Source organism: Astyanax mexicanus, chromosome 17 (genome assembly GCF_023375975.1).
Source record: "Astyanax mexicanus isolate ESR-SI-001 chromosome 17, AstMex3_surface, whole genome shotgun sequence".
Lineage (NCBI taxonomy): Eukaryota > Metazoa > Chordata > Actinopteri > Characiformes > Acestrorhamphidae > Astyanax > Astyanax mexicanus.
Genome location: NC_064424.1, coordinates 39,005,928 through 39,022,125, shown reverse-complemented (window position 1 = coordinate 39,022,125; position 16,198 = coordinate 39,005,928). Strand labels below are relative to the sequence as shown.

The 16,198-nt window shown below is 38.1% G+C and overlaps 1 protein-coding gene across 1 annotated transcript in view; it reads left to right on the top strand.

Annotated features, from left to right (window-relative positions):
* Window positions 1-9,017, top strand: part of nsmfa (NMDA receptor synaptonuclear signaling and neuronal migration factor a) — a 65,665-nt gene extending 56,648 nt beyond the window's left edge. Inside the window, exons 14-15 of the mRNA XM_049466405.1 lie at window positions 4,817-4,892; window positions 7,417-9,017. Coding sequence (XP_049322362.1) covers window positions 4,817-4,892; window positions 7,417-7,514 — 174 coding nt within the window. The 3' untranslated portion in view covers window positions 7,515-9,017. The remainder of the gene's footprint in view (window positions 1-4,816; window positions 4,893-7,416) is intronic.
* The last annotated feature ends 7,181 nt before the right edge of the window (window positions 9,018-16,198 follow it).

Genomic DNA, 16,198 nt, shown 5'->3' with positions numbered 1-16,198 from the left:
AGTAAAACCACTCCAGATGATCCAGAACGCAGCAGCACGTCTGGTCTTCAACCAGCCAAAACGGGCATATGTCAGCCCGCTGCTCATTGAGCTCCACTGGCTACCAGTTGATGCTCGCATCAAATTCAAAACTCTTACTATCGCCTACAAGGTGATGACAGAACAGGCTCCTTCCTACCTGCACTCACTCCTGAAGGCTTACGCTACCTCCCGGCCGCTGCGCTCCTCCAGTGAACGTCGCCTCGCTTTGCCAAACATTCACACAAAGCAATCCAGACTGTTCTCATACAGAGTTCCCCAATGGTGGAACAAACTACCCTCCACTACCAGATCAGGAGAATCTCTCACTTTCTTTAAGAAACTCCTGAAGACAGAGCTCTTCAAAGAGAACTTACTCTCTTAACACCTCTAACACACTTACTACTTCTAACCTCATTTCCTTCTTCCTCTCCTTCACTCCTCTATCCTATTATTCCCCTTTGTCCTCCTTTTATCCCTATCCAAAGATGTTTTTCCTTTAAACTTATTTTACATTGTACTTGACTATTGTAAGTCGCTTTGGACAAAAGCGTCTGCCAAATGTAATGTAATGTAATGTAATGTAATGTAATGTGCAAAAATTACTAAGAAAAGATGTTGTTTCAACGTCTCTTTGTTTAGTGGTAGGTTAAAGGTTAAAGGTTCAGGTTCATTGTTTGCTGCTGAGTCAAACAATGCTACAGAAAGGATTACTGGAACACAAAACAGCTTCACCATCTTCTGGTACTAGTTATGCACATTTGTTACACACCATGTTTTACAATAAATTGTATTTAAATCTCCCTCATTTTTTCTAAAACACTTCAATCTGCCAACAACCACTAAAAGCAATGGATAAATTACAATAATCACCCCTATATTACCCCATATTAAAACAGCATTTTGGGCTATGGGCAATGTTTAGCTATCCTTAGCTAGCTAGCTAGTTAGCTAGTTGGCTAGCTAGCTGCCTAGAAAAAGAGGCAATGCCAGCAGGTTCGGGTGGTTTAAGACTTCAGAGCAAAAACTACTAACTCTACAAACACATACATGATGTTAAAAATAACCGACCTGGCCAAATTTACCTTACAGCTTGTGGTACACAAGTCCTGTCCTGAGCTGAGCTAAGCTAAGCTGCGCTTCTGCAGCTCCTGAAAAATGCGTGTGCTTGGAGTGTTGCCTCACAGATCAGAGTGGAGTTTGGGTTATGATGACCTGCGGTCTCAGCAAATCAGAGTGGCGCTGTCTGGTTAAAATCAACCTAAAAATGTTCCACACAAATTGCATTTCCAAAAAATAAATAAATAAATTACATAAATAATACCTAAATTCATGAATTAATTAAAAAGATACAAAAATATAATGTAATTAATAATAAACAATGCTTAATAATAAATAATATATATTCATATTGATTAATGATATTGATAACGACTAGGTTGATAAATTAATATAAAAATAATGAATATATTCTTTAATGTCTCTAGGACGTACAAAAAAGTTACCTGGTCCGACGTTTAAATGTTTAACTGCATATTGACGTCCAATTAGGTTACACGTCTAAGTAGCAGATATAGTTTGCACAGCGTGTAGAATTGGTATTTGACCGACGGACGCAATACAGACATGATCTGCACGTCTATAAGACTTCTAATGTTTAGTGGGTTAAATCTCCACACACTTTAAACCACATTAAACTTCAAAGCAATTTCAAAAAGTTATGTTCATGTGTGAGTTCTGACATGATGCAGTGTGTTGTTACAATAATGGCTTAAATACCCATGCTGTAAGATTAGTGCTGGACACTGTTGCTGTTTTTAGCTGTAATATGCCCATTTTAATGAGTGAGAGTGTCTTGTTTTATGTACTTGTTTATATATACTCCTTCTGCATGTCCTTCAATAGAAGGAGGAGGAGTTATACAGCTTGATAGCCACTGGTAGAACAAAAACTTTCTTTGATGTTCTGTTGTACATCATGGCGGTCTGAGTGTATGGTTGACAGTTCTGTGAAATGATTTCAGTGTGGAACAAAAGAGGTGATTGAGTTTTCACAGCATCCTCATTTTAGAGAGTCCAGCTTCACAACCAAGTTACCAAATCATGAAGTATGAAGCACTGATTACATTATATTAACTCTCATTATTTAGTTTTTTGTCAACAATACATATTGAGTTGAGTTTAAACATATTGGTAAATAAGCTGCAGCTAAAATTAGTTTATTGTTATGTGCAGATTTGGGCTTTTCATATAAAATTACATTAAATAAAATCAAACTCAGGCTCCTGAGGAGGCAGAAAAACAATATAGGTATATTGTGTTTAATATTAAGTTTGTTCTTTTGCCTTTTAGGGTTTTATCTACTCTTAAAAGGAGTGTGACAAAATATTGATAGTATGATTATCATAAAATTTCCTTTTGCAACACATTATCGATATGTAGTGTCAAATATGGATATTGGAACAAAACCTTCGCCCCCCAGACTAAATTTACTGCTTAATTTCTCCACATGGTGGTGCTAATCAAAGAAATAAAGGGCCATTTCAAAAAATTGGAATATCTTTAAAAAGTTACTTTATTTTAGTAATTCAGTTCAAAATGTGAAACTCATATATTATATAGATGTATTAAACACAGAGTGATCTATTTTAAGCGTTTATTTATTTTATTGTTGATGATTTTGACTTACAGCCAATGAAAACCCAAAAATCAGTGTCTCAGAAAATTCGAATATTATATAAGACCATAGACTGTATATAAAGATGGACGCCGTGTCGCCGTTCCCATTCATTCAATGAAAATGAAGCCAAAATCTTCCTCCATTTTGGAGATTCAGAGACCAGAGTCTGCGCAGTAGAGACCAGAGGAGGGAGAAAGGCTGTGGAGAGACCGCCTACTCATTTAAATAACCCCGCCCCTGAGAGCTGCCTCGCGGTCAAAGACTGCAGAGCGGAGCGGAGCTGACGGTCTGTTATTGGTCCCGCCCATAAGCAGCCCTTTTATCATAACCACACCTTTTTTGAATAGAGCCGAATAACGTTTTAAAAACCGAGTTCTGTGGGGATATAAAATTTGACAATATAAGCAGAGGTTACACTAGCTGTTGCATTTAAATAATGGAGGTAGAATTACAGTATATTAGAAAAAAACGTGATTGAAAGTTGTCTGTTTTGCCATTGAAACCTATGGGAATGGGTGGAGTTACACAGCTTTCTGCAGCCGAACAGCAGGGGGCGCCCGACCTGTGGTGGCTTCACTTTTAAGAGACGATGCTCTGTCCAGCTATATACAGTCTATGTATAAGACCAATTGGTACTTTTGGCAGTGTGGGCAGTGTGCCAAGTCCTGCTGGAAAATGAAATCCACATCTCCATAAAAGTTATCAGCAGATGGAAGCATGAAGTTCTGTAAGATTTTGTGGGAAAACAAAACTGCACTGACTTTAGACTTGATAATAAAACACAGTGGATCAACACCAGCAGATGACATGACTCTACAAACCATCACTGATTGTAGAAACTTCACACTAGACCTCAAGCAGTTTGGACTGTGTGTCTCTCCACTCTTCCTCCAGATTCTGCTCCCTTGATTTTAAATGAAATGTAAAATTTACTGATGATCAGTGATGGTTTGGAGAGACATGTCATCTGCTGGTGTTGATCCACTGTGTTTTATTATCAAGTCTAAAGTCAGTGCAGTTTTGTTTTCCCACAAAATCTTACAGAACTTAATGCTTCCCTCTGCTGACAACTTTTATGGAGATGCAGATTTCATTTTCCAGCAGGACTTGGCACACTGCCCACACTGCAGAAAGTACCAATTGGTCTTATATAATATTCTAATTTTCTGATACACTGATTTTTGGGTTTCATTGGCTGTAAGCCATAATCATTAATAATAAAATAAATAAACGTTTAAAATAGATACCTCTGTGTTTAATACACACAGTTTCACATTTTGAACTGAATAACTGAAGTAAAGTTACTTTTCAAAGATATTCACATTTTTTAAAATGGCCCTGTAAAGTAAACCTGTGGTGAAGAATATTGGTTTCAAAATTCTTTTTAACCAACTCCAAATAATCCATTATTCCTGGTATTTGCCTATTTAGGAGTATTTTATCCTCTTCAGTAACACAGATGCTGTGAAATATCGTAGAGGTCCTGTGATATATTGAATATTGCAGAATCACAGTATCATGTTATCATTGTTACCATAGGCAACATATCGTGATATTACTGTTATTGATAGATGTCCTGTGTTTCATTTTAACTCGTAGTGCCTTGTGCACTAAAAGTGTGGAGCTGTTTAATTTCTGTGTGTGAGAGAGAAGGAAAATGGTAAATCTTCTCATCACTGTGTTTTTATGTAGTGTTCAGCTTCAGCTCATCTGCTAATGTAATGCTAATTTTAACATCTTATTGGAAAAAAAAACAAAAAGATACTTCTTCCCAGGAGAAGATAGATAAATAGCCAAGCCAGAGTCATGGTCCAGTTTCCAGGGCCCCTCAAATCCATGCCTCAGGCCAAGCGTGGTCATGGTAATTGGTGTCTTTGAACATTCCCCTGGTTTGCCCTCACAGCCAGATATTTTGGGGGCATGAGTGAGTTGCTTGTTGTGGTAAAGAGAAAGCCTGCTGTTATTGTGGTAGAATTATCCCCCCTCGTAAATACAGCTGCTCCGGAGGCAGAGAGAGAAAGAGAGAGGGAGGAGAGGATGCTAGCGTTCAGTTCTGCTTAGACTAAAGGACAAAGACAGGGAGGATTAATTGGTGTCTGCGCTTATCGTCTGCCAACAGCTGTTCCAGAAGCTGAAGAACCTGATGAGGCCTTATTCGGTCACCTTTGAGTCACCACTGGAGCTGTCCGCACAGGGTGAGGCTAACAACCTGCACACACTGCAGCATGCTGCACTTACACACACACACGCACACACGCATACACACACATACACACACAACAGAAATACTGTCTCTTTTTATTCTCATTCCTGTCTGTTCCTGTTTACATTAAATTAATTTTTTTTGAGCAATGATTATTATATGAATGATTAATGATAAATATGTGTTTTTTTTACGTATGATGAACTGTTCATGTTGTCTTAATATATTAACATTGCATATAATCACTGTCCATTTTTGCCATTTTGCACTTTCTGACACTGAATCTGGCAGTTGTTTCCAACAATGTTTTGAAATGATGTGATAAATGGACAATAGACTGTTGTCAGATATATTTTCTCTATGATTTTTTCATATATGCATGCTTTTAAATGTTGAATCCTAACATTAACCAACATATATGAGCAACACTTTACAATAAGGAAGCTAGTTAAGATATTATGTATTGTATTATATTTTAATATTGCTAAATTTGAATCCTTAATGTTGTAAATGAATTAAGACATTAGTTAAAAACTATTGTATTTATTAATAATATCTTAATCAGTGTTAATTAATAATTAGTTGAGACATTCTGCTGTAAGAACTGGTGATTAATGTACCCTTATTATAAAGTGCTACCCATATATGTTAAACACAATAAATGTAATATACATATATAAATGATCTATATTTCAATAACAATAGGAGAACTAAAAACTGTATGGTACAAAAATTAAGTTTTGCTGTCTCGTTCTTAATAATATGAATGAATTTATGTTAAATAACCCCTGGTGATGGGGGCTTTAATTGTGATAGGGTGGTGTAACTGGCCTTCAAAATGGGGAGAAAATGTTTGATAAAATAAATAAATAAATAATAAATAGCAGGCAGCCTGATCACACTGCTGCTACGTACTCTGCTCTCTTTGCTCTCACTCCTTCTGGACAATATTTATGCTAATAAGCTGAGCAGCAGCCTCATCCCAGACTCATCTGCATCTACACCCTTCTCTCTGAAGGATCAGAGAACTCTTATCATGGTAATCCACTCCCTGCAGCAATCAAGATCAAACCTCATAAATACTAGCTGTGCTCTAAAGTCTAGTCTGGAGTCTAGGTATGGGGCAGGTCCTCAGAAGGACTGTCCAATAAAGACTTTATGAGTGCTTTGACTTCATGATCAGTAGCCACAGCATTAGGTGTGATTAGACTGCATTACTTTAAATACAATAAAACCGTAAACCTTTTAAAATCAAGTAAATAGTGGATAAGTGGATTAGATTTATGTGATTAGTTATATTTCCTCTGTCTCTCAGTATTGCTCAAATCTCTATATGTTTAAATAATGTGGCGATAAGGAGGCACAAAAATGACATTCAATTCCTGTGTCTGTGTCTCTCTCTTGCTTACCTACCACAGTGGCCAATATTTGGGTGTTTACAACAGCCATTTCAGTTTGATGTATCTAATAACTGATGGACACAGTAATGTTTCAGGATTGAAATGAGGTTTATTGTACAGAAAATGTGCAATATGCATTAAACCTAAATTTGACCGGTGCAAAAGTATGGGCACCCTTATCTTTGAAAGAAGCCATTTCTGCAAGCACGCCACAAACAGAGTCGACTCTGTTTGTGGCGAGTGTAAAAAGAAATGGCTTCTTTCGCATCACTCTCCCATACAGCTTCTCCTTGTGTAAAGTGCGCTGTATTGTTGACCGATGCACAGTGTCACCATCTGCAGCAAGATGATGCTGCAGCTCTTTGGAGGTGGTCTGTGGATTGTCCTTGACTGTTCTCACCATTCTTCTTCTCTGCCTTTCTGATATTTTTCTTGGCCTGCCACTTCTGGGCTTAACAAGAACTGTCCCTGTGGTCTTCCATTTCCTTACTATGTTCCTCACAGTGGAAACTGACAGGTTAAATCTCGGAGACAACTTTTTGTCTCTTCCCCTGAACAACTGTGTTGAACAATCTTTTAAATCATTTGAGAGTTGTTTTGATGAGCCCATGATGCCACTCTTCAGAGGAGATTCAAATAGGAGAATAACTTGCAATTGGCCACCTTAAATACCTTTTCTCGTGATTGGATACACCTGGCTACGAAGTTCAAAGCTCAATGAGGTTACCAAATTAATTTTGTGCTTCAGTAAGTCAGTAAAAAGTAGTTAGGAGTATTCAAATCAATAAAATGATAAGAGTGGCCATACTTTTGCACCGGTCAAATTTTGGTTTAATGCATATTGCACATTTTCCGTTAGTACAATAAACCTCATTTCAATCCTGAAATATTACTGTGTCCATCAGTTATTAGATATATCAAACTGAAATGGCTGTTGCAAACACCCAAATATTTAGAACTAAAAATGATTAAGATTAATAGGGGTTCACAAACTCTTTCATATGACTGTAAAATAAGTTTTCATGAGGTGTTCTAATTTTTGAACCCAGGTAAAGTAGCACCACATTCAATCATTCCTGCACTGAGGTTTATCCACTGTACCTCTTTCTGCCACAGGGAAGGAAATGATCGAGATGTACTTTGACTTCCGTCTCTACCGGCTGTGGAAGACGCGGCAGCACTCCAAACTGCTGGACTATGAGGATCTGTTGTGACCCAGAGCAGCTCAGCATCCCTCTGAGAACCAACCCATCCCACCAGCTCTCATTAAGGAGGACAGGAACTGGAGGTACAGGAGGAGGATGAGGTACTGCAGACTGTGTGAGTTAGCCATCATGTATTTCCACCTCTCTCCACTCGAGAACTTGAGCCATTCTAGTGGGACACAGACTCTCAGCGGAGCGCATGTACCGGAGTGGACGCGTGCCAAGGACGACGTTTCCTGTCTGAATAAGCAAAAAAAAAGATGGACGACAAGAGCGTGTGAAAATCTGTCTTCTGCGGAGATGCAGACAAATGGAGGAGGACTGTTCTGTTTTTCTATGTATAGTATATCTATTTCACTACGCTCTCACTACGAGACAAGCGTGCTTCAGACAGCAGAAGTCTTGTGTCTACGATCAGGCTGACTTTCGAACCTTTTTCGAAAGTACAACGTAGACATGAGAAGAAATAATACCACTAATATATAGATGTACATACATCTCATTAATATCTGGTGTAGCTATAGTCATGCAAATAATCTAAATGTTGGTGGTACATAATTTATTTTTTGATGTTTATCGTCGTGGTCTTTCTAATGAACTACTTTGAATAACTCAGGTTTTAGCCATTATTGAATATGTTCATTAATAATCCTCTGTCCAGATGTGTTTGAGAGTCCTTGTTCGGTATTTTGTGTGAAGAATGTATACTCTGCCGACTTGTAACACTTTCTGAATTCGCTGCAGAAGATGCCAGAGAATCCTTCTAGCCAAACTCGGAATATGTTTCCCTCATTTTTTTGTAGTCCAGTCTTCTGCATTAAAACACTTCTCTCACCATATATACACTATGTCCTCATATATAAATGCATATCGTTTTTAAACGAGTTTTAGTTTTAGAGCATAATGGAAACAAAGCCAATAGGAGCTGAAATCAGGGCTCTGGAGTGCTGAGGTAAAGGCCATTCAGTCTTTGGCTACTGACCTCCATTGGGACCTGAAGTTGCAGTAGCTTATAGATATAACGTTTATCAGGAACACTAACTCTGTCTTCATGGGCCAGCCTAGTAAAATAAAAAGTGCGGTGTCAGCACTTACGGGGCAGCAGTGCTGCAGGGTTTTCGAGGGAAGCGAATGCGGAATGCACGTAGAACCATGTTTAAATATCTCACCATCAGTCATATCTCATAATTGGTCTTGCTCAGATGTTGGGTCATGTTGGAAATGATTTCCATGTGCATTAAAAGCCTTTTTTTCATTGCATAAAGTAGCTGAGAATGAGCCTCCACAGGGCTTTCTGTGTATCCTGGCTGGAAAACCTGGAATATCGTTGGAAATTTTTTGGAAATATTAGTGAGATTCTTGAAAAGTTAAAATGATGCCCACTTTATTTAGATTTGTAATGCTGCACTCCCGCGTGGACTAATATCATCATGTTTTATTGTGTTTAATATTGTACCTGGAATTGTAAAATCCTGGAATTCCAGGAATTTAGTAAAAAATGTGTTCTTAAAAGCTGAGTGAGAACCCTGTTTTAGTAATATACAGAAATAATACTGACATGCCAAAGGTCATGGGAGAGGAACTAGTGTCATATCCCATGATTTTTTGGCATGTCCAATAGAAGCAGAAGAACATTGATCTGCACTCGCTATCAGGCCTACTCACTACAACTCTAATAATTCATGATGCCTTTCCATGGGCACTGGTCAGTGTTCAACCTCAATCTCAAGAAAACAACTCACAACTTATACATATGTAGGCATTCCCAAACCGTCCCCTGAGGTCACTAATGATTATATTAGTTTGGACGATATACTGTCCCAAAAATAATTACAATAAACAGTATTATTTTTATTTTAAGAGAGTTTTATTTCATCCTGGATATAATATTGAGAAGATCTAGGTAGTGTTGGTTATACAAGTTTGTAAAGACGTTAGATAATGAACATTCTAAATAATTGTCAGGAAATGACCCAGGCAGGGAGACGAGCAGACGGACGCAAGTGCAGGTAGGGTGAAATAAATAATAATAATTTAATAAATAAAAAACAAGTAAACAAGGAACAAGTAAACACCTAAACATAAAACAGGGAGATATATAGAAGGAACAAGGGAGTGAACCAAATAAATGAAACTAGATAAACAAATAACCAAAAACCAAAACAAACCAGTGAAACTAGAGAACATAAACTAAACAAACAAGAAGTACTAATGATATAAACAAACGGGGAGTAAATAAACAAAGAACAAACGAGGGAATTAATAAATACAAAACTAAACTGGGCAGGGATATATATATACAAGGAAATGAACAAGAATCTAAACCAGACAGGGAATAACTAAACTAGACAAGAATGAATAAACTAAACAGGGCAAGGAGAAAACAAAGGAAAATAACAGGGAACTAGAGATAAACAGAGAAAAACACAGAATAAGGAGCACGGGAAACAAACTAGGAATAAACACGGAGCTAGGGTTATAGAAACGCGGAGAAACACAGAGAGACAAAACAACAGAGGTTAGTGCAAAGACCGACGGAGGACAAGTGACAGAGGAGGGCTATTTAATCAAACAGGACACACACTAGAATAGGAAACACCTGGGGAAGGGGCGGAGCTACAAATGAGAAACACGTGGTGGAAAACTACTGACAGGAGATACAGAGGGGCACAGGTCACGTGGGAATAAACACACAGAGACATGAGACAAGACCAGGACGTGACAATAATGGTGATTCCAGATGATCAGTACAGGATCATTAAGGTGGGATATGCTGGCATAGTGATATGGTAATCCAGTTAGAAGGCATGTCTGAATGGGGACATTTCTACACTATTCTGTAGCTGTCTAGGAACTGGACAGCTCGTCTAGGAACAGAGTTCCGCCTCACTCACAAGATCTCACTTCTACAGATGTGAGCATTTATTTATGTTGAATTTACATACTTGGGTTGCAATATATATTTTCAGGATCATCATCACAGTCTACACAAGCCCAATAGTCACATTGCGGGAGAAGCAGTGTTTTGTGCAATGTTAAATTACATTTTTAACATTAAATTAAATTACAATTACATTTCTTAATACAAAGAAAATGTCACACTGTTCATGTTTGACAATATCTACCAGATAATATCTACACAAAACCAGTTATGTTACAACAATCTTTGATGCATAACTTGCTAACTGAAAGCTCGATTTGGATCAGTGTAATGAGCCCTCTATCCTCCAGCCCGCTCCCCGGCAGTCTGCTGGCCGGCTGGGAAACAGACACTTAATGAATTGGCCAGATCCTCCAGCAATTTGAGCCATTTTGGAGCCATCTGTGACTAGTGTTTGGAGTCAGCAAGGCTGGAGTGTGTATGAGTGACAAATAGAGAGGTGGGAGGGTAAGTTGGCTTGTGAGAGTGTGTATGTGTATGTGTGTGTGTGTGCGTGTGTGTGTGTGTGAGAGTGTGTGTGTGTATGTGTATGTGTGTGTGTGTGCGTGTGTGTGTGTGTGAGAGAGTGTGTGTGTGTGTGTGTGTGTATGTGTGTTTGTGTGTATTTGTGTGTGTGTGTGTGTGTGTGTGTGTGGGGGGGGGTTGTGGAAAAGCATTGATGTGAGATGCGTTCGCCTCGGAAATGAACAGATGCCTGTAAACAGGGTCTGGTCTGATTGTGTCCGGCCCTTAGCCTTGATTTCTAGGCTAATCACCTGGAAAAATGACAACCACACACCATGAAATAGATTTTCTGGACAGGTCAGTCCCTTCTTTTTACTGAAAGGAATAATCTACAAATGTGGTAAATACAACCAGCTGACCTATAAATGCTTCACTCACCAATGTACATGCATTTAAATTTAGATGAGTGTGCCATGGCACAGGTACTATTATAGGATTGTGTCCTATGACTTTTGCCAAGTTTCTGTGGAACTGTTGGGGTCTCCTGCATTGAATGTGGATGTAATATTGGATGTGAGCTGCGGTGGACCGCGTTATTTTGGTGCGCGCACTAACAGAGCGAACTGGTTCTGGTACTGAATGGCCAGAGAGACAAACAGTCAAACAGTGTGGATGTGCTTTTATCACCCTCACACTCATATTCTAATCCCATTCTGCAGCTTCCTCAGTGTTTTCTGTCATTATTTCGCTGTTAAGGTGAGCACTCTAAACAAGAACTAACGCCATGGACTGTGAGGCGCCGCCGCGATGCCGCTGTTGTGCCGAATCCGACTCCCCACAGAAACAAAACCTCCACCTGTAAAAACTGCTGGAGTGGAAACAGCGCTTATAAATAAATTAACAAACACAAAAACAAAGTGTATTCTATCAGTAATTTCAGTTCATTTTAGTTAGTTTTATAAACACAGTACAGTTCCAGTTAGTAATGTTTTTTTCTTTTAATTACTGTTTTTATTAGTTTCAGTTAACAAAAATGTTTTTTTAATTGGTTACTTGGCTATATTGTGATGATCACGCCAGAGCTTTATATAAAATAAAAATAGCATTAAAAAACATATGCCTACCTCTCAGACTATTTTTTGGAGAATATAATAGAGAATATAATAGAGAATATAAGCTCTAATATTTTATATCGAAACCGAACCGATACCGTGGCCACACTGTACCGTTGCATCCCTACTGTCTACTGTGGGAGGTAATGCATTCCATAAGCAAGCTGGCCAGCTTTCCAAGCTATCCCCTAAAGTAGTGTTTCATGATAAATTTACATACTGCTATCCCATGATATTCGCTTTCCACACATGGTAACATCGAAACATTTGCACACTGAAACAAAACAAAAATGTACATAGATTTAGGATGCTACTATGAGTTCAGAACATACACGTTACATACTGTAACTTTTATTGACCACACACACACACACAGGCTGGCGTTCAGAGTCGTCTCATGAAAAACGTCAAACAAGACGTCAAACAGGCAAGCTAAAGAATAGCTAAAGAATGGGAGTAAATGATAGAGAACATTCTGGAACAGTTTTAATATTTTTAAATATTCTAGACTTAAATCCAACAGGTATGACACACCATACAGGGGCCGGATTCACAAAACCGGCATGGTGCCGGTGCTGGTACCAAGCTCCTGAACGGTTCTGGCCCCACAGTCTTGCTGGTCTGGAACCAGTGAACCTGTGGCGTGAGCGGCCAAAGGGCAGGATGTTCAAGCATCACAAAAAAGGTGATTCAAATCAACTCCTGACTTCTGTTTCTGTTTACATCCGTAGTGTGTGACTCCTAAAAGAGGTGGAAACACTGGCCGGTTCTAAAAGGTTTGCAGGAACTGGCACCGGCTCCAGCACCAGCAAGAGGAAATAGAATTCTAATCCCAAAATAAATGAGTATAAAAGATCAAAATAAAAGATGTTTGAAAGAATGTTTTATGTGTAATTATCAAAGGTTTGCAATCTTAAGGTTCTCTTTACTGTTTTCTTAAATTGCCATTTTACAGTTTTTTAAAATAGAGAGTAAAATAACTAAATGTAACTGCTGCAGCATGCTTTGGTAAGCTGCTATTTTTCTTATGTACATCAACGCATTAAAGAGTGGATATTGTTGTTAACTACTGTTAAATTAGACATTAGTGCTAATAATTACATTCATTTTAAACTGAATTTTAGAGTCTGACCTGTAAACTGTTGATGTCTGAAAAGAGTGAGTACATTCTGAAATTTAAGAAAAAAAACTAAAAACATTTTAAAAGAATAAAAATTATTAATATATAAATATAAAATGATTCAAAAAACACTAAGAAAAGTGTTCTGAAATACAATTCCCTAATAACCTTAATAACCACCGGCTTCAGAAACTGAAGACGTATGTCCTGTTCAGCTCTTACACAAAATCTCCTGTTTTAATGCCAGTGCAAAAATAGTCAGTAAAATTATTCAGCAAATTCATTCTTAAGAGACTTGGTGAATCTGGTCCCTGATGGTTGTGTATTCTTAGCTGTCTGTCTGGTCGCTGTTGTCTGGCCTATATAATCATTATTGTGGGAGCGTAATGTACAGAGATGTCATGTGGGAACACATTTCCTGTTTAAGATCTCTGCTGATGTAGCAATATAGTCACATTTATTTACATTGTGTCTGAATTTTAATTTCAGTTTAGTCTTAGTCCTATTTGTTCTTTAGTCAGAATATTTTCAGTGGTTCTCAAGAGATGACTTGGGAACACAGTAATCAGACTCTCATTAGTGAGAATATTAAATCAGACTTAAGAAATAAAGTCTACTGACATTGCTTTGCTGCTTCAGTGCTGTAGCTCTCACTGCCTCTGCTCTGATTTATAATTGATTTGTTTTTTTTTTAAACACACATCTGTTTTGATTTTAAATTTCATGTCTTCTCCTAAGCAAAGAGATAAAAGATTTGTGAAATATTTACTTTATAAATCGCATTTTTATTTTTTGAGATTAATTAACTATTTAGTAAAAAACAGCATTAAATGACTGAATGTTATGAAGTGCTACACCACACACTGCAGTAGCCTCTGTGTATTCCCCACAGGGCTGATTCATCCAGACAACAGGTGTTCATGTAGTGCTTACATGGGTGGAAGGTGGGCTATCAGGTGAGTTTCAGGTGGGCATAGTGGGCTCTGAGTGGGTTTGTATATGTGTTGTTGCTGGGACCCAGCTGAGCTTCCCAATGGGTGCCATTGCCACAACCCACTTTAATTTCAGATGGGTCAACATGAGCCAGTTGCTCAGGCTACTCATAAAGTAAACATTTACTTCACAGTAAGAACTCTCCAAGTGCATGATAGTCTTTAATAAAAACATCTACACAGTACTGCATGAATAGGTTTTTTCATTTGAGTTTGTCAGTCATTATTAGATTATTTATTGTATGGATAAATAAGTCTTAACTATCATAATAAACTATGGGTTTAAGGCTGCATTCAGACTGAAGCCAAATTTGCCTGTGTATCTGCATGGGTTGCTGTGGTATGGAGATCGGTAACCTTTGACTAACCTTTGAGTGATGCAAAGCTCAGATTTGAGCATCCAGAGCGTCCAGACTGAGACAGATCTCTGATTATACTCACAGTTGGGTAGTTTTAAATAAAACAGTACGGGTGGAAGTCACAGGGCATCTTATGATAACGATGATATCACAAAACTGATTCTGCGATACTTAATTTATCACAAGACACTTCTCTACGATATTTCACAACATCAGTGTTACTGAAGAGGATTAAATACTCCTAAAAATGGAAATACCAGGAGTTATGGATTTATTGGTGTCAGTTTCACAGAATTTAATATTAATATTCTTCACCACAGGTTTACTCTCTTCACCTGATTAGTGCCACCAAGTGGAATAATGAAGGAGTAACTTTAGTAAGTCTAATTGGGGGTGAGTATTAATTAGCAGTGGAAACCTGCAGTGACGCCGGTCCTCTGTGGATAAGATATGACACCCCAGGTTTGACGGAATGTTGCTGCTGTTTGCAGCCTTACGTGCATTTAGAACAGTTGATTTCCATCATTTCTGCTTTAAAACCCACTGCAGTTCCTTTCTTCATCGTGCTGAATCCGGGCATGAGGAGATTAACAGCAGCACAGCTGGCCCGGTGTTGATTGGGTTTATTAGAGGATGATTGATGGTTCTCAGCATGTGGGGTCCATGCTCTCTTCATCTCACAGCAGATTTTGTTTCTCAGTCGATCTGATTGGAGAGCAGTTCCAGGATAAATATTCAGTGTCTAGTTTCTTATTCCAAATGAACTAATCAGAAGAAATTTGAATAAACCTCTTAAATGAAGAAAGGAATACCGTCCAAGACCACTGATTCATTTAACATTTAACTTAACAATATTTTTCTTTTTATTAATAGAGGTAGATGTTGTTGATATGAGCTGCTTTGTTGTTTCTCTCTTTTATAATAAATCACAGCAGCATACTTGTGTGTTGGTCACTGCATTGTATAAGAGTGTTGATCAGTGTACTGGGATTAAACTGCAGTGTGAAGATTGCAGCTGCAGTACTAACAGCATTTGAATGTGGAACATTCTACCATGCTGACACTGGATAGGTGCATAAAGTTTCTTATGTTTTTCTTTCTAATAAAATGTCAAGTTTAAATAAAAAAAAACAAGTTTATTCTTGTTCTTCTTGTGTTTCTGTATAAACTGTATAATCTGTTTGTGTTTTTATGGGGTCCACTCAGCGCCCTGACTGGGGCATTTTAACACATGAATATTCTTTGAACCATTCCACTGTAGCTCTGGCTGTATGTTTAGGGTCATTGTCTTGCTGGAAGGAAAATCTCCTTTTCTGTTTCAAGTCTTCTGCAGCCTCCAACAGGTTTTCTTCTTTCAGGATTGCATTACATTGCATTACATTACATTACAATTAATTTGGCAGACGCTTTTGTCCAAAGTGACTTACAATAATGAAGTACAAAAGTAATAGGAATTAAGATTTTTAGATAGGGCTTAAAGGAGGTCGAAGGGAAATAAAGGGATAGAGAAGTGAAGGAGGGGAAGAAGGAAATGAGGTTAGAAGTAGTTAGTGTGTTAGAGGTGTTAAGAAAGTAAATGATCTTTGAAGAGCTCTGTCTTCAGGAGTTTATTAAAGATAGTGAGAGATTCTCCTCATCTGGTAGTGGAAGGTAGTTTGTTCCACCATTGGGGAACTCTGTATGAGAACAGTCTGGATTGCTTTGTGTGAGTGTTTGGCAAAGCGA